Genomic DNA, 23,338 nt, shown 5'->3' with positions numbered 1-23,338 from the left:
GCCTAGGGTCAGGGGACAGGGTGAGGCTGGATTTAGTATATGACAAGGTCAGGGGTAAGCCTGTCCAGATACGAGTGGCCAGATAGGCCCTTGGCGATCTGGCCTGCTGTCCCTACTGCCCAAATGGGGAAATTGAGGCCCCTGACCCTCATCTGCCCTGCGTTCCTCCTAATAAGATCAAGCAGCGACCACCAGAACCTGGAACCCACCTGAGTCCCTCTCCTCCCAGGACTCATCTCCGCCCCTGCCCCCACCATGGCCTCCCGGCCCCAGCTCTGAGCAGTCCAGAGTCCCCCGGGGCCCCCAGATCCCCCTCTCCCCCCAGGTCCGCTGTGCACCTGCTGCAGAACTCCTTTGATGGCCTCGCCATATCCTCAGTGGGCCACCCTAGGGCCTGGAGCCTCAGGGGTGAGGGGGGTTGAGCAGCACTCCAGGGTGTGTGTGGGGGGATCATTCTCATTTCCTCCCAGGGTTTCGGCCCGGGGTCACGCTCTGACACCCCACCCTCCTCTTCCTCTCAGCACCCACCAGGGTCCTCCCTCTCAACCTCCAGCCTTCGTTCCCTCCCGAATCTATTCTAAAACGCCCTGCCCCAAAGAGCAACAGAGGCCCCGCCCCGGATCACGCTAATGAGACTCCGCGAGGCCCCGCCTCACGGGTTATGCAAATAACGCTCCCGGAGGCCCCGCCCCTCTCCCCGCCGCGGAGTCTGCGCTGCGCGGCGCCGCGCGGCCCGGCCGGCCGACGGCGTCTCCATCTCTGCGTTCGCTCGCTGGCCGGCCGTCTGTCTGTCAGTCCCGCCGCGCCGGGGCCGTCTAGGTGGAGCCGGGGCTCAGGCGGCGGCAGTCTAGACCCGGTGAGGGGGAGGGCCTTGGGGAGCCCCCTGTACCCCTTCTCTCCTGCTTCCGACCCTCGGTCTGTCTGGCCAGGGTTCGGTTCCTGTGGGTCGGGTCCCCTGCGGGTCCAGCGCGGGGAGGGGGAGGGGAGGCTGCGAGCTGAGGCTTGGGGACCGGGCTGGGGGAGGGGAAGGTGGGGAGGGGACCCCGGTGAGGCTGACGGTGATTGTGTGGTTGTCGTTACGTGTCAGTGTGTGGCTGTATGAGTGATTGTGTGGCTCGTGTCTCTGTGACTGTGTCTCCTGTGGCTGTCATTTGCGGCTGTCGCCGTGGGTATCACTCTGATGGTGAGTGTGTGGTGGCTGTGTTGTTGGGGTCGCCTTTGCGTGGCCGTGTGACTGCTGTCACAGTGATTGTGTGGCTGGCTCGGTGTCTGTATGGTTGTGTGCATGTGACTGTCATTGTGTGGCGGCTGTTGTGTGTTCCTTCTGATGGTGGGGGGGGGCGTTATCGTGTTCCAGTGTGTGGCTGTGATCATGAGCCTTTCCTGTGTGGCTCTGTGTGCGAGTCTGTGCCGTGGTCCATGTCTGTGCCCTCGTGTGGCCATGTGGCCGCGGTTGTGGATGGCACAGGGGGCTCCTAGGACTGTCAGTGTGGACGAGAGACTGTTAATGTGTGTCATCCTGTGCCTTGTAATTGGGGGTGTGACGCTGTGACCAGTTCTGTGACCCCCCCTCCCACTGTGTGTGGTGACTCTTTTTTTGATGCGGCTCTTAAGTGTGTTGGCGGCCTCGAGTCTGTCCCTGATGGTGGTGGAGTGAGGGCTGTGTGTGTGGGGCTGTGAGGTGTGTGAAGGACCTCCTGTTGTGTCCCAGTGACCGTGTGGGGGGGGGATTTGTTTGATCTGTGTGGGTGTCTGTGACAGGCCGTGTGCACACTGTGCTGTGTGTGTGCAGTTATGTGTGTAGTGGGTGTTGGGCACCTGTCTGAATGAGCGAGCGTGTCTTGTTCACCACAAGGCTGGCACCCAGCACAGGGCCTGGAACCCAGCAGGCCCTTGATCCTCGCTGGTGGGATGAATGAGTGTGTGTGTGGTGTTTGGGATGGAAGCTCTGGCTGACTTGTGTACTCTGGGGGTGCCGGTGTGTGTTTGTGTCTCTGAGAAGGTGAGGGGGCCGTGGCTAGGTGGCCATCTTGGGCATCTGGGCTCTCTGGTGACCCTCACCCCCACATGTCACATTGCAGAGCAAGCCACGTGGATGGGGCACTGGACCCAGAGTGCCTACCCTTACCTGCCTGGGCCTCAGTTTCCAAATCTGTGCAATGGGGGTGACCATCCCTGCCCTGCTGGCCGCCAGGAGTGGCTGTGAGTCTGTGGGCGTGGCAGCGGCCTGCAGGAAGTCATAGGGCCCTTTCACAGGTGAGGTTAGGCTGGGAGAATGGGTCAAGCAGGTGCTGGGGACTGAGGTTAGACTGGGGGGAGGGGAGAGCACGTTGAGGGGGAGATAGCCCTCTCGTGATACAGGGAGGCAGACGGGCTGGGAGGAAGGGGAAGGAGGGAGAGAGGGAGAGGCAGCTGGGAGAGAAGGAGGGCCTGGCCATCAGCCCAAACCAGTCAGGCACAGCCCATGGGGACAGGAGAGGGAGGCCCCTGAGGGCCATGAGGGAAGTGGTATAGGGAGAGGGGCTTGGTGGGGGTGGGTGACAGGGAACATGGGGTCTCCTGTAAAGCATGTGGGGAAAGAGTATGGGGTCTCCTAAAAACTAGTGGGGGTGAGGACCCTTCTTTGTGGGGGAGGGGTCCGCATTAGCTGGAGAAGTCTCTGCTAAAGGCCAAGGGCATGGGTCCCACATGCTAAGGAGGCCAGGCCCTGCTAAAAGGTATGGGGTCAGAATCTCCTGTGTAGGCTGTGGGGGGAGAAGACCACTATACAATCTGTGGGGACCCCAGCAGAGGCTGAGCTGAGCAGGTTGTGTCAGGGGAGGCTGGTGCCTCCAATGGGCAGGGGCAGGGCAAGACCTGCATATGCGGAGGCGTGGCTAGAAGACTCAGGGGGCGGAGCCAGGGCTCCTTGGCTGTAGTCCGAGGGGCCAGGGATGGGGGCCAGGTTGTGGCCAGAAGACTCCACAAGCAGGTGACCTGAGCCTCCCCTTAGGCCCCACCCTGGCAGTGCCACTCCCTCCCCTCCTCCACAGGCCCAGCCTTCACCATGGCGGGAGGGAGACCTCAGCTGAAGAGGAGTTTCTCCATCATTCCCTGCTTTGTCTTCGTGGAGGTGAGGAGCACAGTACCTCCCCTGCCCAGACCCTCAAGGGGGAGGAGACACCTTCGGAAGTGGCAATCCGGGGTTCAACCCAGCTCTGCCCATCCTTACTGTGGGACTCTGGGCACCTCACATACCCTCCCAAGCCTCAGTTTCCTCATCTGTCAAATGGGCATAATTAGAGTCCCTCTCTCCTAGGGCTGTTATAAAAGTAAAATGGATTAATTCATGGAAGAGGTTTAGTATGCCGCCCTGCCCACCATAAGAGTTACACCTGTGGTAACTCTAGTATTTCTATCAGTAGTATTCTTTCTTTCTCTGTTGGTCTGTTCCTCCACTACCCACTATCTCTCTCTCTCTCTCTCTGAGCTCTGGCCCTGTCCTCTCTCCCTCTTCCCAGTCCCATCTCCTCTCTCCTCTTCATCTCTCTCTCTCTCTCTCCCCCTTGTCTCTGTCTCCATCTCTGTGTCTCCATCTCCGTGGCCCAGCTCAGGCCTGACCCTCTCTGTTCTTACTCTGTCTCTCTCCCAACCCTGGCTGGGCGGCAGTCGGTGCTGCTGGGCATCGTGGTCCTGCTTGCTTACCGCCTGGAGTTCACGGACACCTTCCCCGTGCACACCCAGGGCTTCTTCTGCTATGACAGTACCTATGCCAAGCCCTACCCAGGGCCTGAGGCTGCCAGCAGAGCACCCCCAGCCCTCATCTACGCCCTGGTCACCGCTGGGCCCACCCTCACGGTGAGACTGGGGGTAACCTGGCTCAGACTGTGGGAAGGGCCTTCCAGGAGGCAGGAGGGCCAGGTGGAGATGGGTGGAGGGCTGGGCTTGAAGGCCAGGAAGACCACGCCTCGGTCTTGCCCACAGATCCTGCTTGGGGAGCTGGCACGTGCCTTTTTCCCTGCACCACCGTCAGCCATCCCAGTCACTGGGGAGAGCACCATCGTGTCCGGGGCCTGCTGCCGCTTCAGCCCCCCGCTGCGGAGGCTGGTCCGCTTCCTGGGTGAGTGACTCGGTCAGGGGTCAGCCATGCAAAAGGGCTATGGGCCAGGCTCAGATATAGTAAGAATTCCAGGGGGGGGGGGGAAGGCCTAGAATTGCCATGATGGTGACTTCATGGGGCAAGAGGGATGCGGGCTGAGGTCAGTCATGGTGGAGGTTCTAGAGACATGGGTGGGGCCTAAGCCAACCATGATGACAACTCTAAGAGGAGGGCCCCAAATTGCCACAAGGAGAGTCTCAGGCAGAAAAAGCACAGGACAGACACCAGGGGGCCCTGGGGGCAGGGAGATGAGAACGCTGGCTGTGCTTTGAATATGGTCCCAGCCACAGCTGGTGGCCTTAGGGTAGGGCAGAGCTCATCCAAAATGGTGGTCCCTGTGGCAGAGGGCTGGAGATCCAGCCCTGGCTGAGTGGTGCTCCAGGAAAAAAGTGATCAGCTCAGTAATAGCGAGTCCAGGGGCAGGTATGGGAGCCCCAGAAATGCCATCACGGTGGTCCTAGGAGGTCCCTGGCATGGGCCCAATCCTGATGTAATGCTGTTGAGGGGTCCCAGCCCAGCTATAATGGATTCCAGAGGAGGGCCCACTCCTGGCATATTGGTAATCCCAGAGGGACAGAGGCCAGAGGCCCAGAATGCCATCATGGTGGTCCCAAGGGAAGAGGAACATGGCCCAGTTATTATGGGGGTATGGTGTTAGGGGGAGTCCCAGCTATGCTTTAATGTCTGTCACAGGAACAAGGAGACAGGGGCCTATATGAGCCGTAAGGGGGCTCACAGGAGGTCGGCTGCTGGGCCCTGGCATGAACCCCCTTTCCTACCCCACCCCAGGGGTCTACTCTTTCGGCCTCTTCACCACGACCATCTTCGCCAACGCAGGGCAGGTGGTGACCGGCAACCCGACGCCGCACTTCCTGTCCGTGTGCCGCCCCAACTACACGGCCCTGGGCTGCCCGCCACCCTCACCGGACCGGCCAGGGCCCGACCGTTTCGTCACTGACCAGGGTGCCTGTGCTGGCAGCCCCAGCCTTGTGGCCGCTGCGCGCCGCGCTTTCCCCTGCAAGGACGCTGCCCTTTGCGCCTACGCCGTCGCCTACACAGCGGTGAGCCCCGAAACGGGGGCACGGCAGTAGCGGGGCGGCCAGCGGGCAGGAGACCGTCTGGGCTGGAGCCTCCAATCCCTCCCCGAGTGAGGCCACGCATCACTGTGACACCGTCCCTAGGGCGGAGGCTCCCACTCCTCCCCTTGGACCCTGGCCACGCCCCCTTGGTGTCTGGCCACGCCTCCTGACCCACTAATGCCACACCCAAAGGAGGCTATTGGCTCAGCACCCTGAAGCCTAGCCAAGTCTCCGCCATGCTACAGGTCCTGGATATTGGCTGGGTGACTCGGTAATGGGCTTTCAACTCCATCCCCTGGAGCCCTTGCCCTCCAGTTTGTCTTCGCCCTTTATTGGCCTGGCCACGCTCCTGACTCGACTTCACTGGAACTTCCTGACTCTGTCCCCTGTCTTTCCCTGGTCGCACCCTCTGTTGCTTTGATTCCTTTTTCTGGCATTGGGGACTGTGCTTCTAACCCCGTCAGTGGTCCCCAGGGGTTTGGGGACTCCACCTCCTGGAGCTCCTGGACCTGTCACTTGAGCCCTGACTCCACCCTCTGACTTTGTGGCCACACCCTAAGCCAGCAAGCATCCTTCCCCATCCTACCTGGACCTGGGGCCCAGGTCCCCCAGAGACCTGGGCCCCAGACCCTATCCACTGCTCTTTGGTGCTCAGGCCACACACACCCCCATCCCTGCAAAGGCCCACTGGGGGTCCATGACTCCATCCCCTGAACTCCTGTCCCCCGGGCTCTGTTCCCTGGAGCCCCTGGCCGGTGCCTCCAGTCCCATTGCGGCTTCTCAGGATTCTGGCCACACCCCCTATCCCTGAATGCAGTGTCCGCTTGGGTTTGGGAACTGCTGCTGCCATGTCTCCTCTGACCCATCCGGCTCCTGCAGATGTACGTGACGCTCGTGTTCCGCGTGAAGGGCTCCCGCCTGGTCAAACCCTCACTCTGCCTGGCCCTGCTGTGCCCCGCCTTCCTGGTGGGCGTGGTCCGCGTGGCTGAGTACCGCAACCACTGGTCTGACGTGCTGGCCGGCTTCCTGACAGGGGCGGCGATCGCCACCTTTCTGGTGAGCCCCCTTGCCATCCATCCCTGACCCAAGAGGCAGGACTGCATGACGGTGAAGGGTGTGGACTCTGTACCTTGGGCGAGTCCCTTAACCTTACCTAGCTTGGACATTCTCATCTGTGAACTGAGATAACGGGACTGGGACCGAGGTAAGGCGAGTGAGGCACTCGCTTTGAGCACAAAATTTAAGGAGGAGCCAAAACACTCAGTAAAGCAGATAAATAATATTTTAATGAAACATTTTTAAAAATCAAAATTAATGCAAAAACCCATAATGTCCAAAATACCAAAGGTTTAAATAAGGACAGGATCAGATCCTCTTACACAACTCGGCCTTACCTGCCTCCCCGTGTGGAATAAGTAATAATAGTACCTATCTCTTAGTAAAGTGGAAAGAGCAGTGTTTGGCACATAGTAAGCACCATAAAAGTGTTAGCTCTTTTTGAAATCCTGAGCCTCAGTATCCTTATCTGAAAAATGGGGATGGTAATTTACCTTATTGGCCTCAGGCCTCAGCATGCCCCCTTCCTGTGTCACAGGTCACCTGTGTCGTGCACAACTTCCAGAGCCGGCCACCCTCTGGCCGAAGGCTCTCCCCTTGGGAGGCCCTGGGCCAAGCCCCCACCATGGACAGCCGCCTCGAAAAGTTAAGTGTGGCCCAGGTAAGGGGGGCCGGGGGCCGCTCCCGGCTGGAGAGGGTGGTGGGTGGAGGAGGACAAAGGAGGCAGGAAGTCAGGCAGGCAGTGGGGGGCTCAGGGCCATGGAGAAGTAGAGGGATCACTCATCTCTGTGGACCTAGGTCCTGGGGGGACCGTCCCACAGGATGCAAGGGCGGGCCCCCCCCTCCCTCCCAAGGGAACATGGTTAATCCTGAAAACTTGTTGTCTTTTCCACTGGGCTCTCTGCCCGATGAGCCCCTTGTGGCTCTGGCCAGTGGGGCCCAGGGGGCCGCTAGCCCCTTCCCTCTGCCTCTTTGTCTCAGGAACCCGAGGCCTGCAGGCCGCATTCGACACCGGCACGGCTCACCCCATCCAGTGAGTGTCGAGGGAGTGGGAGGATAAACGGGGGACTTCCAGATGGCGGTCACTGCCACAGAGGTCTCACCTGTGCTCTCATGACCCCTCCCAAGCTTTCTAACCCCCTGACTTCTGATCCCTAGAGCCGCAGAACTGCGCCCACCGTGGCCACCTGATCCCCAGCTGCGTGTCCTCTAGGGCTCCAGCCATGTGTTCATCACCCCGCGTGCCCCGCCCTCGACTGAGGTCTGAGCCAACACCCTTGCCTCTGCCCCTGCCCCTGCCAGCACCAACCCCCAGCCAGGGCCCCTCGCCCTCCTCCCCTGGGCTTGGGGGGCCGGGCGGGGGTGGTGGCCGTGGCCGGAAGCTGCTGCTGCCCACACCCCTTCTGCGGGACCTGTACACCCTTAGTGGACTCTATCCCTCCCCCTTCCACCGGGACAACTTCAGCCCTTACCTGTTTGCCAGCCGTGACCACCTGCTGTGAGGCCCAACACCCACCCAGAATCTGCCCAGTCCCCATTTCTTCCCTGCCACGCGTGTGTGTGCGTGTGCTGTGTGAGTGCCAAAGCCCTTGTCCCCAATCCAGCCAGGCCCAGACATCAGAGGATGGCTGGAAGGACATCCAGGGGACCCCCTGCCTCTCTTGCCCTCTGGGACATCCAAGTGGGCATAATTGGGAGATGGGTCCTTGCCTCCTAGGATTGCCCTTTTAAGGGCCAAAGCCTGACTCTACTGGCCATTGCCTAGCCAATGGGAGTCCCCCAGTTCTCAGAATTCTGGCCAAAAGGAGTTTACTCCAGCCAATAGGAGCCTCCTCATCATTTCTTAGAATCCTCAGGCAAGAGGGCAACTCTAGCCAGTGTTCAGCGTCTGAACAATGAATAGGAGTCCTTGGTTCTCAGAATTTCTAGGGTGGGTGGGTATGATTCCAGTCAATGGGGGACCGCCCATGTCTAAGCATGTGCAAAGGAGAGGAGGGAGATGGGGTCATCTTTTGTCATCGGGTCCTCTCTCCTCAGAATCAGAGAGTCCAACTGGAGGGTGGGGGGCAGGCTCCCCCGTGGCAGGGTCCTTGGGGTACCCCTTCCTCTCTCAGCCCCTCCCTCATGTGCAATCTCTCACCCAGTCCCTCCTAACTCCCAACTTATGCAGGGCTTGCCCCAGTTCAGAGGTTTTGGAGTTCAGGGTGCTGCATCCTTCCTTGCCTGTGCCCAGGTCACCCCAAATCCTTCTGTTATTTATTAGGGCCGTGGGGAAGGAGTTTTTTTTTCTTAGAACCCACCCCTGTTCTTCACACTGCCCCCCATGCCTCAGCCTTGAACACATGTGCCATCATAGGGGCACAGGTGGAGCAAAGAGGGCGCCCCACCCCAGGCAGCCGAAGGCAGTGGGCAGGGGAGACACTGCCCCCTTTCCCTGTCCCCTCCTCATCTTTAATAAAGACCTGTTTGTAACAGAAGTTTGGCCACCTGCCTTCCTCCCCCAGGTGGCAGGGTGTGGAGGACTTTAATTTTGGGTCTAGGTGTCAGTGAGGCTGGGTGTGAGTGTATTGTCACAGGGCGATTGTGGAGAGGCAGCATGGGGCTGTGGGGTCCGTGACTTGGCTTTAAATCCTGGCTCAGCATTTCCTGGTTGTGTGGCCTCAGGAAAGTTAATTAACCTCTCTGTGCCCTTGTTTCTTCATGTCACATTCGAACAGCCCTACAAGCCGCATGTAAGGCACACAAACACACGGTGAGGGGCCTCACAATGACTGCCTTCCCCAGGCGGCTGGTCTGTTTCTGACCATGGCCAGGGTGCAGAGGGCACAGGGAATCGGGTGAGGGGACCCTAAGGGTTCTAATAGAAGGGGATGCTGAAGGCTGTAGGAACCTCCAAGCTGAATCCCTGACTACATGGATTTGAGCAGGGGTTCTGATTATGAGGTTCTGCTGGGAACCAATCCCTGAGGACCCAGCAGAGACCAGGGAAGGTAGGAGGGACACAGAGCCACAGACCACCTCCCCCCCCTACACACACTGTGGCTCTTAGGGACTTCAGACAGGCCATTCAGGGCACGGAGTCATCAGAAACCAGGAAAGGGGAGTCTGCTTTCCTTCCTTTCTCGTTTATTCATCCATCCATCCATTTATTCATTCAGCAAACACTATAGAGCACCCCCACCCCCCCCACCCCCCGCCGAGTGCCAGGTGCTGTTTAGTTAGGCACAGGGGCTGCAGCAGTGAGCAGAACAGACACAAAATCCTGCCCTCATGGAGCTCACTTTCTAACACCTGAGAGACAATAAACAAGATAAATAAGCTATACACAAAACCACAATTCCAAATTTCAAGAAGTTCTGGAAACCAAAATTTGTTTCTCATTTGTGGCAAAACCTGACCTGAATTGACATAGGTTATTATAGCTTTTCTTTATTTAACTTTATGTGACTATTCTATTCTTTTCCTGCAGATAAAGTGTTCGACTTAGAATGTTATCCCAGGTCCAACTAGGGGTGTTATTCAGTGCATAGTATTTACACCGTAGAACCTTTCGAAAATCTGAAAAATTCTCAATTCTAAACTGTAGGATCAAGGATTTAGGTCAGGGATTGAGATCGCTGATATGCTAGATTGATAAGTGATAGAGAAAACTCAAGCTAGAGAAGACAATGGGACAACTCTGGGATGGGGACACAGCTTGCAGTTTAAAGAGGGTGGTCAGGGAAGTTCTTTGTGAGGAGTTGGCACCGGAGATGAGGTGTGAAGGAGGGAGGGCAGGGAGCCATGCACGTATCCGCAGTGTGGAGCGGGGGGGAGCGTTCCAGGCAGAGGGAACAGCAAGAATGAAGGCCCTGAAGTGGCAACGTGCCGGCTGTGTTCGGGGAACAGTGAGGACACCTGTGCGGTTGGAGCTGAGCAAGCGACAGGGAGACAGAGGGGAGAGGAGGGGGAGGAGGTGGTGGGGTGGATTGAGGGCTGCAGGGAATGAGGTGGACGCATGAGAGGGCTGCAGGCAGAGGAGGAACAGAATCATGGAGTCCCCTGCTTCACCGCCCAGAGCTTCTATTTCCAGGGCTTGCACCCCTGAGGCCCGTGGTTCCTCCAGACTCACAGCTGCCTCCACGCGGGCAGGAAAGAAGCAAAACTTCAGCACAATGGACAGCGCCCTACTGCAACCCACTTGGCGCTGTCCGTGGTCCTGATGTTAAGCGGAGGCCAAGAAAGGGTAAAGGCGGGGCTGCCAGACACAAAGTGTCTGGGCCCGCTGGAGAGGGTGGAGACAGCAGCCCTGGCCTTGCACACACCCCCATCCCAGGGTGGATAATTTTAGGTAGAAAATCCAGACTAAGGGACTTCCCTGGTGGTCCAGTGGGTAAGACTCCATGCTCCCAATGCAGGGAGGCCGGGTTCGATCCCTGGTCGGGGAACTAGATCCTGCATGCATGCCGCAATTAAGAGTCTGCATGCCACAACTAAGAAGTCCACATGCCGCAACTAAAGATCCCACATGCCACAACGAAGATCCCGCGTGCTTCAACTAAGACCCAGTACAGCCAAAATAAATAAATAAATAAACATTAAAAAAAAAAAAAGAAAATCCAGACTAAGATGTGCTTGCTTATTCAAAAGGCTTCTCGAGGGGCTTCCCTGGTGGCGCAGTGGTTGAGAGTCTGCCTGCCAATGCAGGGGACGCGGGTTCGAGCCCTGGTCTGGGAAGATCCCACAGGCCACGGAGCAACTAGGCCCATGAGCCACAACTACTGAGCCTGCGCGTCTGGAGCTTGTGCTCCGCAAAAAGAGAGGCCGCGACAGTGACAGGCCCGCGCACCGCGATGAAGAGTGGCCCCCGCTCGCCGCAACTAGAGAAAGCCCTCGCACAGAAACGAAGACCCAACACAGCCAAAAATAAATAAATAAATTAATTAATTAATTAAAAAGAAACAAAAAAACCCCAAAAGCCTTCTCAAGGGCTTCCCTGGTGGTCCAGTGGTTAAGACTCCATGCTTCCACTGCAGGGGCGCGGGTTCAAGCCCTGGTCCGGGAGGATCCCACATGCCGCGGAGCAACTAAGCCTGTGTGCCACAACTACTGAGCCTGTGCTCTAGAGCCCACGAGCCACAACTACTGAGCCCGTGTGCCACAACTACTGAAGCCCGCGCACCTAGAGCCCATGCTCCGCAACAAGAGAAGCCACCACAATGAGAAGCCTGCGAAGTGCAACGAAGAGTAGCCCCCACTCGCCGCCACTAGAGAAAGCCCATGTGCAGCAACGAAGACCCAATGCAGCCAAAAATAAATAAATAAATAAAATAAATGTATTTTTTAAAAAAAGATCCTCTAATTAAAAAAAAAAAAAAAGCCTTCTCAACATGCACCAGTAAGTCTCACAGCCTCTCAAGCTCAACTCGATCAAAACTGAGCTCCGGGCTTCCCTGGTGGCTCACTGGTTAAGAATCCACCTGCCAGTGCAGGGGACATGTGTTCAAGCCCTGGTCCAGGAAGATCCCACATGACGCGGAACAACTAAGCCCGTTCACCACAACTACGGAGCCTGCGCTCTAGAGTCCACGCGCTTACGGAGCCTGCGCTCTAGAGTCCACGTGCTGCAACTACTGACCCCACGTGCCTAGAGCCCGTGCTCGGCAACAAGAGAAGCCACTGCAGTGAGAACCCCACTCACTGCAACAAAGAGTGGCCGCTGCTCGCCGAAGCTAGAGAAAGCCTGTGCACAGCAAAGAAGATCCAATGCAGCCAAAAATAAATAAATAAAATAAATAAATTTATTTAAAAAACTGAGCTCCGACTTATAATGTAAGTTAGACCATGACCCTTCTGTGCTCAAACCCTCTGTTGGCTCTTCATGGCACTCTATGGAAAAACCAAAGTTCTCCCAGTGCCCCCAGGCCTTTGCACTTGAAGGTGCCTCCACCTGGAATTCTCTTCCCCTACATAGCTACACAGTTCCCTCTCTCAACTTCTTCAAGCCTTTCCTCAAGTATTACCTTCTCAGGGAGGCCTGCCCCTACCACCCTATTCAAAATTGCAAAAACCAAATAAACAACTGGCCCTTCCCTTCCCTGTGCAAACTTTTTTTTTTTTTTTGCACACACTTATCATCTGCCCATAGACTATTTAAACTCTTCATTATCTCCTCCCTCGCTAGGATGTCAGTTCCACCAGGACAGAGATTTTTTTGTCTGTTCACCGCTGAACACCTGTGCCTCCTAGGTCAGGGCTGGGCACACAGTAGGTGCTCAATAAGTGTTTGCCAAATGAATGAACGAATCACTTGAGGATGCTGATAAACCAGGGAGGAACACAGACTGACCCTGAGCTCTCCACCTCCTTGTCCCCTCACCCGGCGGTCCTGCCTCCTCCAGGGAGCCCCTCTAAGGTAAGAGTCCTTCTGTCAGGACATGAAGATGGGATCCTGAGAAGGTAGGGAAAGAAGTACCGTATGCATGAGAGATACACCTAATGTCTGCATCTCTGCCAATATACTCACTCTGCTACACTTAGGAGCACCTACTCTGCACCAGGTACTGTTCTAGGAGCTGGGGACCCAGTAGTGAAAGAAAGAGGGACCCTACCCTGGTGGAGCTGACATACTAGTGGGGAGAGAGGCAATAAAATAAATACATAAGGTTGGAAGTGATAAGTTATTTGAAGAGAAATAAAGATGAATAAGCAATTAAAGAGTGAAGGGTGTGTGACTTTACACAGGTGGTCAGGGAAAGCCTAAGTAGGTGATATTTGAGCAGAGATCTGAATGGAATGAAAACAATTAGGGATAGATATCTGGAAGCTGAGTGCTCTAGGCAATGGAACAGCAAGTGCAAAGGACTTGAAATGGGGCTGTGTTGGGCATACTCCCATGTATATAACTGTGTGGAACTGTGTGATACGGGTGTCACTCCTGGGTGCTTGTGTATTTAGAGTGTTGCAAAGTGAGGTGAACCATGGGGCTGAGGTTGTGCATTTGACTGGGGAATGTAACAGCATGCCTCGTGTGTGTGTGTGTGTGTAGTGACAATGGTATGGTTGTATCAGAGTGTGTTTTTGTATGCATGCAAGGGAAAGGGTGTGGGGGCATGAATGTGGGGAAGAGTGTGTATGGGATGCGTTGTGTCAGGATAGGAATGGCTGTGAGCATGTGAGTGATGGGGATTCTGGAAGTGAAATATATGCAGAGATGCCGTGTGTGTGTGTGTGTGTGTGTGTGTGTGTGTGTGTCTGTATGTATTTGTAGAGGGGTGTGGGGGCACCCGGCTTTGTGAGTGGGTGTATTGGGGGATGTTGTGGAGCTGTGTTCTGGCCCCAGAGGGAGAGAGAAAGCCCTGGAAATCTCAGTTCAGCCCTGCCCCTGGGTCTCCTGGCAACAGCACCACTTTGAAGTTACCAGGAGACAGAGTTGCCAGGGCAACAGGGGCGTGAGTGGCAGCTCTGGGGAGAAGTCTAGGTGAAGAGACCCAACCAGTGATCACTTGATCATTCACCTTGTTCCTCCTTCTCTCCCAGTTTCCCATCAGTTCTACCTTCCTTTCTTCATTTATTCCTTTAACGAACCTGTATTGAGAATCTGCAATGCCCTAGGCACTGACTGGGCACTGAAGATACCGAAGTGAACGTGACAAACAAGGTCGTGCTGTGGCTCTCCCTCAGTCTCCCAGCCCCTTCATCTTTGCCTCTTCTCTCCTGGCCCTTTTTTTATTCTATGGTCCTGCCTCCCACTGTACCCCAAGCAGGACTCCAGAAGCCCCCAGGCCAATGAGGATGCCAGCTGAGACTCTTCTTCTTTTAGACCCTCAAAGACAGCTGCTTTGCTGTCTGACGGATGTTTTGCACACGAATGTCCTCAAGCCTGCAGCCGCCCCCCCCCATTTGTGCAAGTACTCAGGTACAGAGAGAGACACAAGCACATAGCTCCTCCATCTCACCCCTTCTTCATTGTCACTGGGTAACATCAGCAGAAACACACACATACGCATCACAATATTCCTCTGAGATACCCATGTGCTCCATTTTACAGGTGAGCAAACTGAGGCTAGGAGACTTTAAGTAATGTGTCAGTGATTAGGGCCTACTCCCTCCAACTTTCAACCCTTGTATTGTCTGATTAGCTTATTAGCTCAGAATAATAGTATTCATGCTGCTTCCGTCAGCGGACTCACCCAGGGAAGGGCCTTATCTCCCTCAAAGGCCTCCATTCCTTCCTCAGACTAGGTTATTTGCCCCTTCACCGGGGGAGGAGCTAGGAAACGTCGATCTAGCGTTGATGAACAGATCATTGGACCAATGGAGAAGCTAAGTGCACTGTAACCAATGAGACCCCGTCCTGGGCGGGATCAAGGGCAGGAACGGGCCGCCGATTGGACAGAGGTACGCTGCGAATGGCGGAGACGCTGAGGCGGGTGCTAAACTGGGGCAGCGCGGCTGGCCCCGGGGAGGAGAACACAGCTGAGGGCGAACCGCCTTTGCTGCTGCTCGGCGGTCCCGGCTCTGGAAAGACAGCGCTGCTATTCGCGGCGGCCCTGGAGGCGGCAGGGGAAGGCCGAGGCCCCGTCCTCTTCCTGACTCGGAGGCCTCTGCAAAGCCTGCCCCGCGGGACTGGAGCTGCACTCGAACCCTTGCGGTTACAGGTGAGGCGGAGCGGGACCAGAGGCGGACCAGCCAGTAGCGAGGCGGATGGAGGATTGAGTGACAGGTAGAGACAGACCAATGGCGGAGACGAAGGAAGGGCAAGCCGGAGCAGCCATTATGGGACGGAGTCTAGAACGAGTCGGGGGTGGGACTTTGCGAAGCTTTGTTAAGATTGAGTGAGAAACCATCCAATGAGGGGGCGGAATTAGCAAAGGGTGGCGCCCAAAGAGTTGAGTCAGGGGCGAGTAGGGGGCGGGGCTAAACACGGGTCGGGTCTGGACAAGAGTTTTTGGGCCGCTGGAGTCAATGCTGGGGTCGGACGCTATGGGCTGGTTTTCCGTGGAAAGATTGCCCTAGAGATTTGACAAAACGATATACCTTGTTCTTAACTAATTCCGGGAAGTGATGAGTGCAGAATTAAAATAAGAACAAAAAACGGGGGGGGGAGGGGGCGGGCGTGACGAACAGAAGAATATTCGACCACTCTGAGCTAGCTCTTTCACTTTGGAACCAGCGGTCTGGGGAGTGAGAGCCACGTCCAGGAAAGTATGCAAGGAAGCAGGGCTGCTATAGCTGAGAGCCTGGCTTCCTGTGCTGAATCTGGCCGTTTCCTTTTTTCCTCTCTCTAGAAGATCCGCTTCCAGTACCCACCCTCAACCCGTGAGCTCCTCTGGCTCCTGTGCTCTGCCCATGAGACCCGGGGGCCAGCCCCCTCCCTCCTGCTGCTCGATGGCCTGGAGGAGTACCTAGCGGAAGACCCCGGGTCCCAGGAAGTCGCCTACCTGGCCGCCCTGCTTCTGGACACAGCTGCCCACTTCAGCCACCGGGTTGGGTCTGGCCGGGGCTGTGGGCTCATTGTGGCCCTGCAGACCCAGGAGGAGGGAGACGGTGGGACTGCCCTGCAGTTGGCACTGCTTCAGAGGTATTTCCCTGCCCAGTGCTGGCTCCAGCCCGATGCACCAGGCCCAGGACAGCACTGCCTCCGAGCCTGCCTGGAGCCAGATGGGCTGGGTCCCAGGGCAGAGTGGCGGGTGACTTTCCGACAAAATGGAGAGATGACAGTCACCCCGTGGCCCACGCAGGCTGGTGACACCAGCTTAAACAAGGGTTCAAGCTCTGGAGGCCAACCTTGAGGTTTGGAGTGTGACAACCTCTCTATGCTTCAGTTTCCATGGCTGGAATACCTACCTCAGGGACAGATGCAAATTCAGAGACCTAAAGATTATAAAGTGCTTTTTCTCTCATAAATATAGCATTATCCTGTACATATTGTCAACATATTGTTAATTTTGCTGTTTTGAACTTTGTAAAGAGTTTAATGATAAATGTAATCTGAGACTTCCTTCTTCTCCGGCTCAACATTGTTACTAAGATTCGGCCGTGGGACTTCCCTGGTGGTCCAGTGGTTAAAACTCCATGCTTCCAGTGCAGGGGACACGGGTTTGATCCCTGGTCTGGGAACTAAGATCCCACATGCCATGCAGCGCAGCCAAAAAACAAAAAACATTCGGCCACATTTTCTCATTCGTTCCTTTTTCCGTACTTTGTATAATTCTTTGGGTGACTATACCCCAATTTACTAATCAGATTGACTTATTTACTGCTATTAACACTCTTGTACACATATCCTGGTTCATGTGTGTGAGGGTTTTTAGGGTACATACCTAGAAGTGGCATTGCTGGAGTAGAAGGTATGCACACGTTCAGCTTTCCTAGGTTATGTCAAACTATTTAAAAGTGGTTAAACCAGAACTCCCATTGAGCCACTTGATGACATTTGGTGTCATCAGAGTGCTGTCTTAGGACAGGGCCTGATTCAGAATAAAGCCCTAGGAATGAATGTTATTGGTATTATTATTAGTGGCAGAGACTAGCTAGCAGCTCATTAAACAGCTTTTCTCTCTTGGGTGCACAGCTAAACTACATTTCCCAGCTGTCCATGGTTCTTGCTAGGGTCACATGACCATTTCTGGCCAGTAGAATTTGTGAAGAAGAGATGGCGCCCACCTCTAGGCTAGGTCCTTAAAGACCACAGAATCTTCTGCTGTCTTTCTCTTGTTGGCTGGCAGGATGCAGAGGATCCATCTAAAGACCCCAGGGTAGCCCTGGGGGATGGTAAATCTACGGTCTGGGCTTCTGACTCATCCCAGGGATAACTGCCCACATGTTTGAATTGAGAAATGAGAGAGAAAATATTTAATGTGTTAAGCCACTCAGTTTCAGGGCAGCTTTGTTAGGGCAGCTAGCATAACATACTAACTAATTCATTTTATTATTATTATTCAGATTGCCAGGTCACAATTTCAGACTGAACTCAAGGCCTTTTACTGCTTCTCCTATGGCCTGGGCCCAGGGAAAAGATGAGGCTTACAGGTATTTACAGAAGTCATGACAGAAAACGTATATATATTTATATATCTACACAAAAGACTGTACATTTAAAAATACTGCAAGGTTGCGACTTTCTGACCAGGATGAATTGAGCAGAAAGCCAAGGTTAGCAGGCCTCACTGACCCTGCCGGATAAATCTTGGGCCTGGAGTAGCACTTGAGGTCATTCTGGGTCCCCGTGCACCTGAGGGCTGGAGTCCTAGGAGCAGGCCACGTAGCTCGGGGGTGAAGGCTCGGGGGCTGGGATGAGGCTATTCTCATAAGGGTTGGAGTAGGGGCCATTGGATGAGCTCCTCTGGGCTTCCTGGGAACCCCCTGAGCTGTAGTCAGTTGAGATGCCAGAGTCAGACACCACGAGGTACAGGTACTTTAGGTGGGGCGGGGTAGGGGGCAGCTCAGGGGGAAGTGCCCTCGGGCGCAAGAGCTGGGAGCTGGGATCCAGGATGGTGTACTCAAAGCTGGCAGCCGAGGCCCCCTCTGGGCCAGGCTTCAGGGCCAAAGCGGATGAGCAGGAGGATGCTTCTGAGCCTTCATCCATGGCTGCTGCGTCCAGATCGCCACCAGGCTGTGGGAGGTCCTCGCTGGGCGGGCTCCGGGGCAGCAAGCACTTGTCCAGCACCAGGTAGCTGTCTTGGGCATGCTCGCTGCCCACTGGCTCCAACAGGGGCCCCTCATCATCTGCCCCTGGCTCCACTGCCTGTGTCACCCCCCAGAAGCGCTCAGAGAGGACCTCCAGGGGGGCAGGTGGGTCCTCTGTGAAGGGGGTGCAGGGGGTCCACCACAGACAGCCATCAGTTTGGTACAGCCACAGCTGGGGAAACAGCAGCTGCCTGCTCAGAGACCGGGGATTCCGCCACAGGAGCAGGGAAACCCCAGGCCCTGAGGGGACAACCAGGCCACCTACCTGGAAGTTACCCTTGTGGGTGGTGAAGAGGCCCTCAAACTCGCTCTCGGGGCTTGGGATGCCAGGCCATATCTTCTGCTTCAGAGTCCTAGTGAAGCCAAAAGAAACGAATACCTGGGCATGTGTCACTGAACATTCACCAGCACCCCCTCAGCACCAGTCACAGGGCAAAGATACTCCTAGCCCCTTGTGATCATGATGAAGGCAGAGGAGTGTGTGGGGCTGAGGAACAGGGGCTCGGCCAAAGCATCTGCCAGGCCCTACAGAAGGGCAACTGGAACAAAGTTTTGAAGGACGCATAGGAGTTCAGTATGCTCCCTCTAAAACCCACCAAGTCTTGTCTGAAGGTCCATTATGTTACTTCCCTCCTCACTCCTTTCCATAGTTCCCCAATGCATTCAGAATAAAATCCCAATTCCTCCCCACAGCCCTGCAGAAGACCCTGCATGGTCTGACCTCTGTCACCTCCATCTCATCATCCACCACTTCCCCCCTTACACACTCTTCTCTAGCCATACAGCTCTTCTTGCAACTGCTTCAATGTTCCAAGCTCATTCCCACCGCAGGGCCTTTGCACTTGCTGGGTTTTCTCCCTGCTTTTCATGTGGCTGCCTCCTACCAGACTTCAGGTTTCTGCTCTGATGTCACCTCCCAGAGGCCTTCCCTGACTATCCTGTCATGGCCCCATACCCCATTTATTTCTGTGATATCACTCATCACAATATATAATCAAATATCTGTTGATTCCCTTATTTGTTGTGTGACTCAGCTATGAGATCCACAAGGTCAGGGATACGTCTGGTTTGTTCTACACTTTCTCCCCAGTGCCTAGCACATAGTTGGCATTCAGTATGTATTTTCCAACGAAGTAAATGAACAGGGCCTTGAAAGACAACTAGGAGATTGCTTGGCAGACATGGCAAGAAGGACATTCCTGGCAGAAGGAACAGTATGTGCCAAGCCTCGGGGGTGTGAAAACACATGGTTTGTACTTGGAATTACAAAAACCTCAGGATGGCTGGTCATATCGTAAAGCATCTAAGGAGCTTGACAACAGGGGTGGGAGGCACTTGGGGTTCAATCGTTTCAGTAAGCCCATCTGGTTGATTTTACAGAAGTTGATGAAATTGGGAAAAAGTACTCACAAAAGGAATCCAAGAAGGGGTAGCCACTGAGGTAGGAGGAAAACCAGGTGAAAGTATGCCCAAGAGCAGAGGATTTTAAGTAAGAGTCTGCGTCCGACCTGGCTTGCATGCCAGTCCTGCCACTGACTCCTCATTGTGTGACCCTGGGCAAGTGCCTGCCCCTCTTTGAGCCTAGGTTTCCACAGGGAAAGGAGAACGTTCGTGGGGAGGAATCTGAGCCAGGTGCCGAGCGGGGCGCTCACCGGCGGTGGGAGAGCAGGGTTAGCACGGCCAGCAACAGCAGAATGAGCACGAGCACGAGGGAGAGCGTCAGGATGAGGGGGTCCAAGTCTGGGGAGCAGGGAGGAGGTCAGGGCGGTGAGCTTGCCCCATGCTCCGCCCAGCCCCTCCTACACCCCTGCCTGGGGCCTCACCACTAGCCGTCAGCAGCGACACAGGCTCGGACCAGGCGCTCCAGAAGCCACCGAAGCTCGGCTCGGCCATACGCGCGCGTATCCTGAAGGTGTAGCGCGTTCCGCCCCGCAGGTTACTCAGCACGCACTCAGTGCGGCCGTCGAGGATCTCCACCTGGAGGCGGGGCCCAGGTGAGAGGTGTCGCCAATAGGGGCGGGGCGGGCAAAGGAGGGTATGTGAGGGTGGGCCCTGAGGGACCGAGCCAATCAGAGAAAGGAAGAACCGAGCCCAAGCATGGGGAGGCGGGCAATGAAAGCAGGAGGCCGGGCCCAGGAAGGGTCGGGGCCAATCAGCATGGGGCCCCAGGTAGAAGAGGGCGGGCTCGGGCTATTTAACTGCGGGGCCAGAGCACAGAGGGGGCGGGCCCTGAAGAAGTCTAGGGTTTGGGACAGGGGTTAAGTGGGATTGAGTCCCGGTGGGCTGGGGAAAGGGGACATTGGGAAAGGGGACAAGTCGGTGGCCGTGGAGCTGTCTTGCGCGGGAGGTGGAGGGGCGAGGCCACGGGGGCGGGGCCGTGGTGACCGTCTGGGTGGGACCTAGAGGGCCTGTCGACTCTGGAGCCCTTGGGGCTAGGCCATAGGAGCGAGCCTCACCCTCTGCGCGCCACCAGCGGCGTTCTCTGCCGAGATGTTCACCTCATAGCGGATGAGGCTTGCCATGGGTGCCCCAGGCGGTGGGAGCCAGCGCAGTACCACATGGCCGCCCTCGTCTGCCCGCCGCGCCAGCAGCCCAGCGGGAGGGTCTAGGAGCACTGTGGAGAGGGGTTGCTCAGGTGGGCGGAGACTGGGACTCCCTCCCGACCACTCTCCCATTCCCAGCTCTCTTACCCACTTCGTTGATGTGGATGATTCGGCGGTAGCGTGAAGCGCCCGAGGAGGCCGCAGTGACGCTCAGCTCTAGGGGCACGAAGCTCGACGTGTCGGCTGTAGGCAGCGAGCACCAGAAACGCACCAAGCCGCGGGTGGTGGGCGCCTGATGCAGGCGGCACGGCTTCCACGGCTCACCCCTGTTCGCCCAGGAACCAGCGAGGGTAGGGAGCAAGTTGGGAGGCATTGCCGGGACCGAGGGCGAGTTCTGGACACTACCACCAGGGGGCGTCCCAGCCCCGACGTACGCGACGCCTTAGTCCTGCTTTGGAGCGGTGTTGTCCCAGCCCTGAAGTTTGGGGTCGCACTCCAGCAGTGATCACGGGAGTGTTCCAGCCCCGACCACTAGGCAGCGTGTCAGCCCTGACCCCGTGGGCTTCCCAGTAGTGACTACCAGCGGAGGTGCCATCCGGCCCCTGGCACCAGAAGTCCCAAGGTGCGAGCTCCGGGGAGCGCTGCTCGGCCCGCCCGCCCCCTCCACCTGTGGGGCGCTCCACCTGCCCCGTCGGACTCACTCGAGCTGGTAGGAGAAGCTGTAGTTGTCCGGGCCGACCCCGGCGCTTGCCGCTTCCTCCCAGAAACACACCAAATCCTCCAACCTCTCGGTGAAGCACAGAAACTCTTCAGGCTCGCGGGCTGTCAGCAGGGCCGCTGGGGATGGGGGCCAGGGGAGGGGGTCAGGGGACCCGAGCCCCGTCCTCGGGCCACAGCATCCTCCCCTCCCTCCTGCCGCCTGTGCGGACCGATAAGAAAAAAGCCCCGCCCCTCTGGCTACCCCAGCGGGGCCCTTCGAGGGGTCTGCAGAAGTGCTGCCCCCCGAACTCCCACGCGTAGGTTGCATGTCTTATTGTCTCCCCACACACGCCCGCCCACCCCGCGACCGGCTGAGCTGAGCGCAGCATTCAAGGCCTCCGCCTCCCGCTGCCGGCCCCGCCCCAGCCCAGGACGTGCGTGCGGGTGAGTGTGTGTGCAGGAGGCGGGGTCCCCTATCAGCCCCGGCAGGCTCCCGGCTGCCCGATAGCGCCAACCGTGCCCCCCGCCCCCGCTCCCTCAACCCCGCGGACCCAGGGATATGGCGCCCGCATGCAAACAGTGTTTACAGACGCCTGCGGCCCGGCCCCTCTGACTCGGACCCTGGTTTTAGCCTCCCTCCCCCACTGGAGGGTCGGCTAGGTCCCTTCCCCTTGGGGACTCTAGACTACAGGGCCTAGAACCAGCACCACCCCTGCCCAATTAGTGTTTAGCATGTCCCAGACTCCTTGAGAAGATAAAACAGGACTCTTACGCCCCTCTCTAGCTTCTCCCGCAGAATGAAGTCTGGGGATACAGACCCGCAGTATGCCATATCAGGTCCCAGTCTAGGGTTCAGACACCAGCTTGGGCTCCAGGACACAGACTCGGGTTCAGAACCTGGCATGGCCCCCAGGACCCAAGCTGGAAGTTCAGGCCCCAGCATTGCCCTCCAGGACCTAGTGCGGGGGTCCACACTCAGCTCCACCCTTACCTTTGCTTTCAAACTTGGGGTCCGGTGGGTTGGGTGGGGGAGCCCAGGTTGCCCCAGCGAGTAGGAGACAGAGGAAGCCAACTCCAGGCCAGAGGGGTGCCCCGAGAGGATACATGATGCAGCCCCTGCCACGGGAGGCCCAGGGCTCCTGCCCCCCCTTCCTCCGCCCCAGGCACAGTCCACAGCTGGGTCAGCAGCTGCCTCCGCCGGACACAGCTGACCAGGCCTTCCCGGCCAGGCGCCTCCAAGTGGCAGCTCCCCCGAGGGGGCGGGACCAGCAGGCAGCCTGGGCTGAGATAAGAGGGAGGCAGCCGCCCTGCCGGGCCTGGCTAGAGAGGGCAGAGGCCCTCCAGGGCCCGGGGGCCCCTTGGGGGGGGGTTGGCGGGAGCAGCTCTGGTTTCTGCATAGGACCCACTTTCTTGCTGTGTGACCCTGGACAGGTGACTCACCTTATCTGAGCTTCAGCCTTTTCATCTGTAAAATCCGACTTGGCACATAGCAAACATTCCAAAAATGTAAGCTACTGATATTATCAGGCTAATCAACATCTCTTCCCAGTCTGGGTAGGAAAATAATAATCGTAATAGTGAGTAGCGGTTGAGTGTTTGCACAGTGTTGGGCAGTGCTGCCAGACAGTATGTGTGAAAGAGCCTGCATTTGTAAAATTACATATATTCTGGAGTGTGAGTTTTCATTTGTGATTTTTTTGGATTTTTTTTTCTGCTTACATTTGTACACTATTGGGATTTTATTTTATAAGGAGTGTGTAGTTCTTTGGAAACTATCCAGTTATCTGGAAAGTATAGAACAAAGTATAAAAGCTTTTCACGTGGGCTGAGCTTAAACTGGGGTAAACACCCTCCCCACAGAGGTACATGCCTGGGGAAGGCGGAGGGGGTGGTGGTGATACCTACCTCATTGTGGCAGCCTGCCCCAGATTAGCCAATCAAAGAGCTCCATTCGGGGACTTCCCTGGTGGCGCAGTGGTTAAGAATCCGCCTGCCAGTGCAGGAAACACATGTTCGATCCCTGGTCTGGGAAGATCCCACGTGCCGCAGAGCAACTAAGCCCGTGAGCCACAACTACTGAGCCTGAGCTCTAGAGCCCGCGAGCCACAACTACTGAGCCCACGTGCCACAACTACTGAAGTCCATGCGCCTAG

At 56.6% G+C, this 23,338-nt stretch overlaps 3 protein-coding genes across 10 annotated transcripts; 2 read left to right on the top strand and 1 right to left on the bottom strand.

Moving 5' to 3' along the window:
- The first annotated feature begins 325 nt into the window (after window positions 1–325).
- PLPPR2 (phospholipid phosphatase related 2) lies at window positions 326–9,469 on the top strand. Of its 7 annotated transcripts, XM_007168928.3 has the most exons (11): window positions 326–408; window positions 522–856; window positions 2,082–2,202; window positions 3,033–3,112; window positions 3,649–3,837; window positions 3,964–4,099; window positions 4,928–5,199; window positions 6,097–6,273; window positions 6,812–6,934; window positions 7,255–7,306; window positions 7,432–9,468. In XM_007168928.3, the coding sequence occupies exons 2-11, from the start codon at window positions 662–664 to the stop codon at window positions 7,773–7,775; spliced, it is 1,689 nt and encodes a 562-aa protein (XP_007168990.1). In that variant the 5' UTR covers window positions 326–408; window positions 522–661; the 3' UTR covers window positions 7,776–9,468. The 7 variants fall into 7 exon arrangements, with proteins under 7 accessions (XP_007168990.1, XP_007168992.1, XP_007168991.1 ...); XM_007168930.3 differs by lacking the exon at window positions 326–408 and having other exon boundaries at window positions 614–856; window positions 3,724–3,837; window positions 7,432–9,469; XM_007168929.3 differs by lacking the exon at window positions 326–408 and having other exon boundaries at window positions 614–856; window positions 4,976–5,199; window positions 7,432–9,469.
- Window positions 9,470–14,663: 5,194 nt separating this feature from the next.
- Window positions 14,664–16,255, top strand: SWSAP1 (SWIM-type zinc finger 7 associated protein 1). The gene is made up of 2 exons (XM_007169200.3): window positions 14,664–14,912; window positions 15,543–16,255. The coding sequence occupies exons 1-2, from the start codon at window positions 14,664–14,666 to the stop codon at window positions 16,044–16,046; spliced, it is 753 nt and encodes a 250-aa protein (XP_007169262.2). The 3' UTR covers window positions 16,047–16,255.
- Window positions 16,256–17,337: 1,082 nt separating this feature from the next.
- On the bottom strand, window positions 17,338–22,386 carry EPOR (erythropoietin receptor). 2 transcript variants are annotated; one of them, XM_007168927.2, is made up of 8 exons: window positions 22,177–22,386; window positions 21,188–21,323; window positions 20,634–20,812; window positions 20,400–20,557; window positions 19,767–19,920; window positions 19,596–19,683; window positions 18,209–18,296; window positions 17,338–18,115 (listed from the first exon to the last, which is right to left on the bottom strand). In XM_007168927.2, exons 1-8 carry the CDS (start codon window positions 22,289–22,291, stop codon window positions 17,504–17,506), a joined length of 1,530 nt encoding a protein of 509 aa, XP_007168989.1. In that variant the 5' UTR covers window positions 22,292–22,386; the 3' UTR covers window positions 17,338–17,503. The 2 variants fall into 2 exon arrangements, with proteins under 2 accessions (XP_007168989.1, XP_057397702.1); XM_057541719.1 differs by having other exon boundaries at window positions 20,400–20,548.
- Between the last annotated feature and the right edge of the window lie 952 nt (window positions 22,387–23,338).

Source organism: Balaenoptera acutorostrata, chromosome 2, assembly GCF_949987535.1.
Source record: "Balaenoptera acutorostrata chromosome 2, mBalAcu1.1, whole genome shotgun sequence".
Classification (NCBI taxonomy): domain Eukaryota; kingdom Metazoa; phylum Chordata; class Mammalia; order Artiodactyla; family Balaenopteridae; genus Balaenoptera; species Balaenoptera acutorostrata.
Note: the sequence above shows the minus strand (reverse complement) of the source record. Positions and strands in the feature narration are given on the sequence as shown.

Excerpts from the sequence above, each read along its gene's own strand:
- PLPPR2 (XM_007168928.3), top strand. The coding sequence starts at position 662 with ATGCAAATAACGCTCCCGGAGGCCCCGCCCCTCTCCCCGCCGCGGAGT. Across the intron at positions 5,200-6,096 it reads ACGCCGTCGCCTACACAGCG|ATGTACGTGACGCTCGTGTT; the intron begins GTGAGCCCCGAA and ends CGGCTCCTGCAG. Across the intron at positions 6,935-7,254 it reads AAAAGTTAAGTGTGGCCCAG|GAACCCGAGGCCTGCAGGCC; the intron begins GTAAGGGGGGCC and ends TCTTTGTCTCAG.
- SWSAP1 (XM_007169200.3), top strand. The coding sequence starts at position 14,664 with ATGGCGGAGACGCTGAGGCGGGTGCTAAACTGGGGCAGCGCGGCTGGC. Across the intron at positions 14,913-15,542 it reads TCGAACCCTTGCGGTTACAG|AAGATCCGCTTCCAGTACCC; the intron begins GTGAGGCGGAGC and ends TCCTCTCTCTAG.
- EPOR (XM_007168927.2), bottom strand. The coding sequence starts at position 22,291 with ATGTATCCTCTCGGGGCACCCCTCTGGCCTGGAGTTGGCTTCCTCTGT. Across the intron at positions 20,813-21,187 it reads AGCTTCTCCTACCAGCTCGA|GGGTGAGCCGTGGAAGCCGT; the intron begins GTGAGTCCGACG and ends CTGGGCGAACAG. Across the intron at positions 18,297-19,595 it reads ACCCTGCTCTCCCACCGCCG|GACTCTGAAGCAGAAGATAT; the intron begins GTGAGCGCCCCG and ends TGGCTTCACTAG.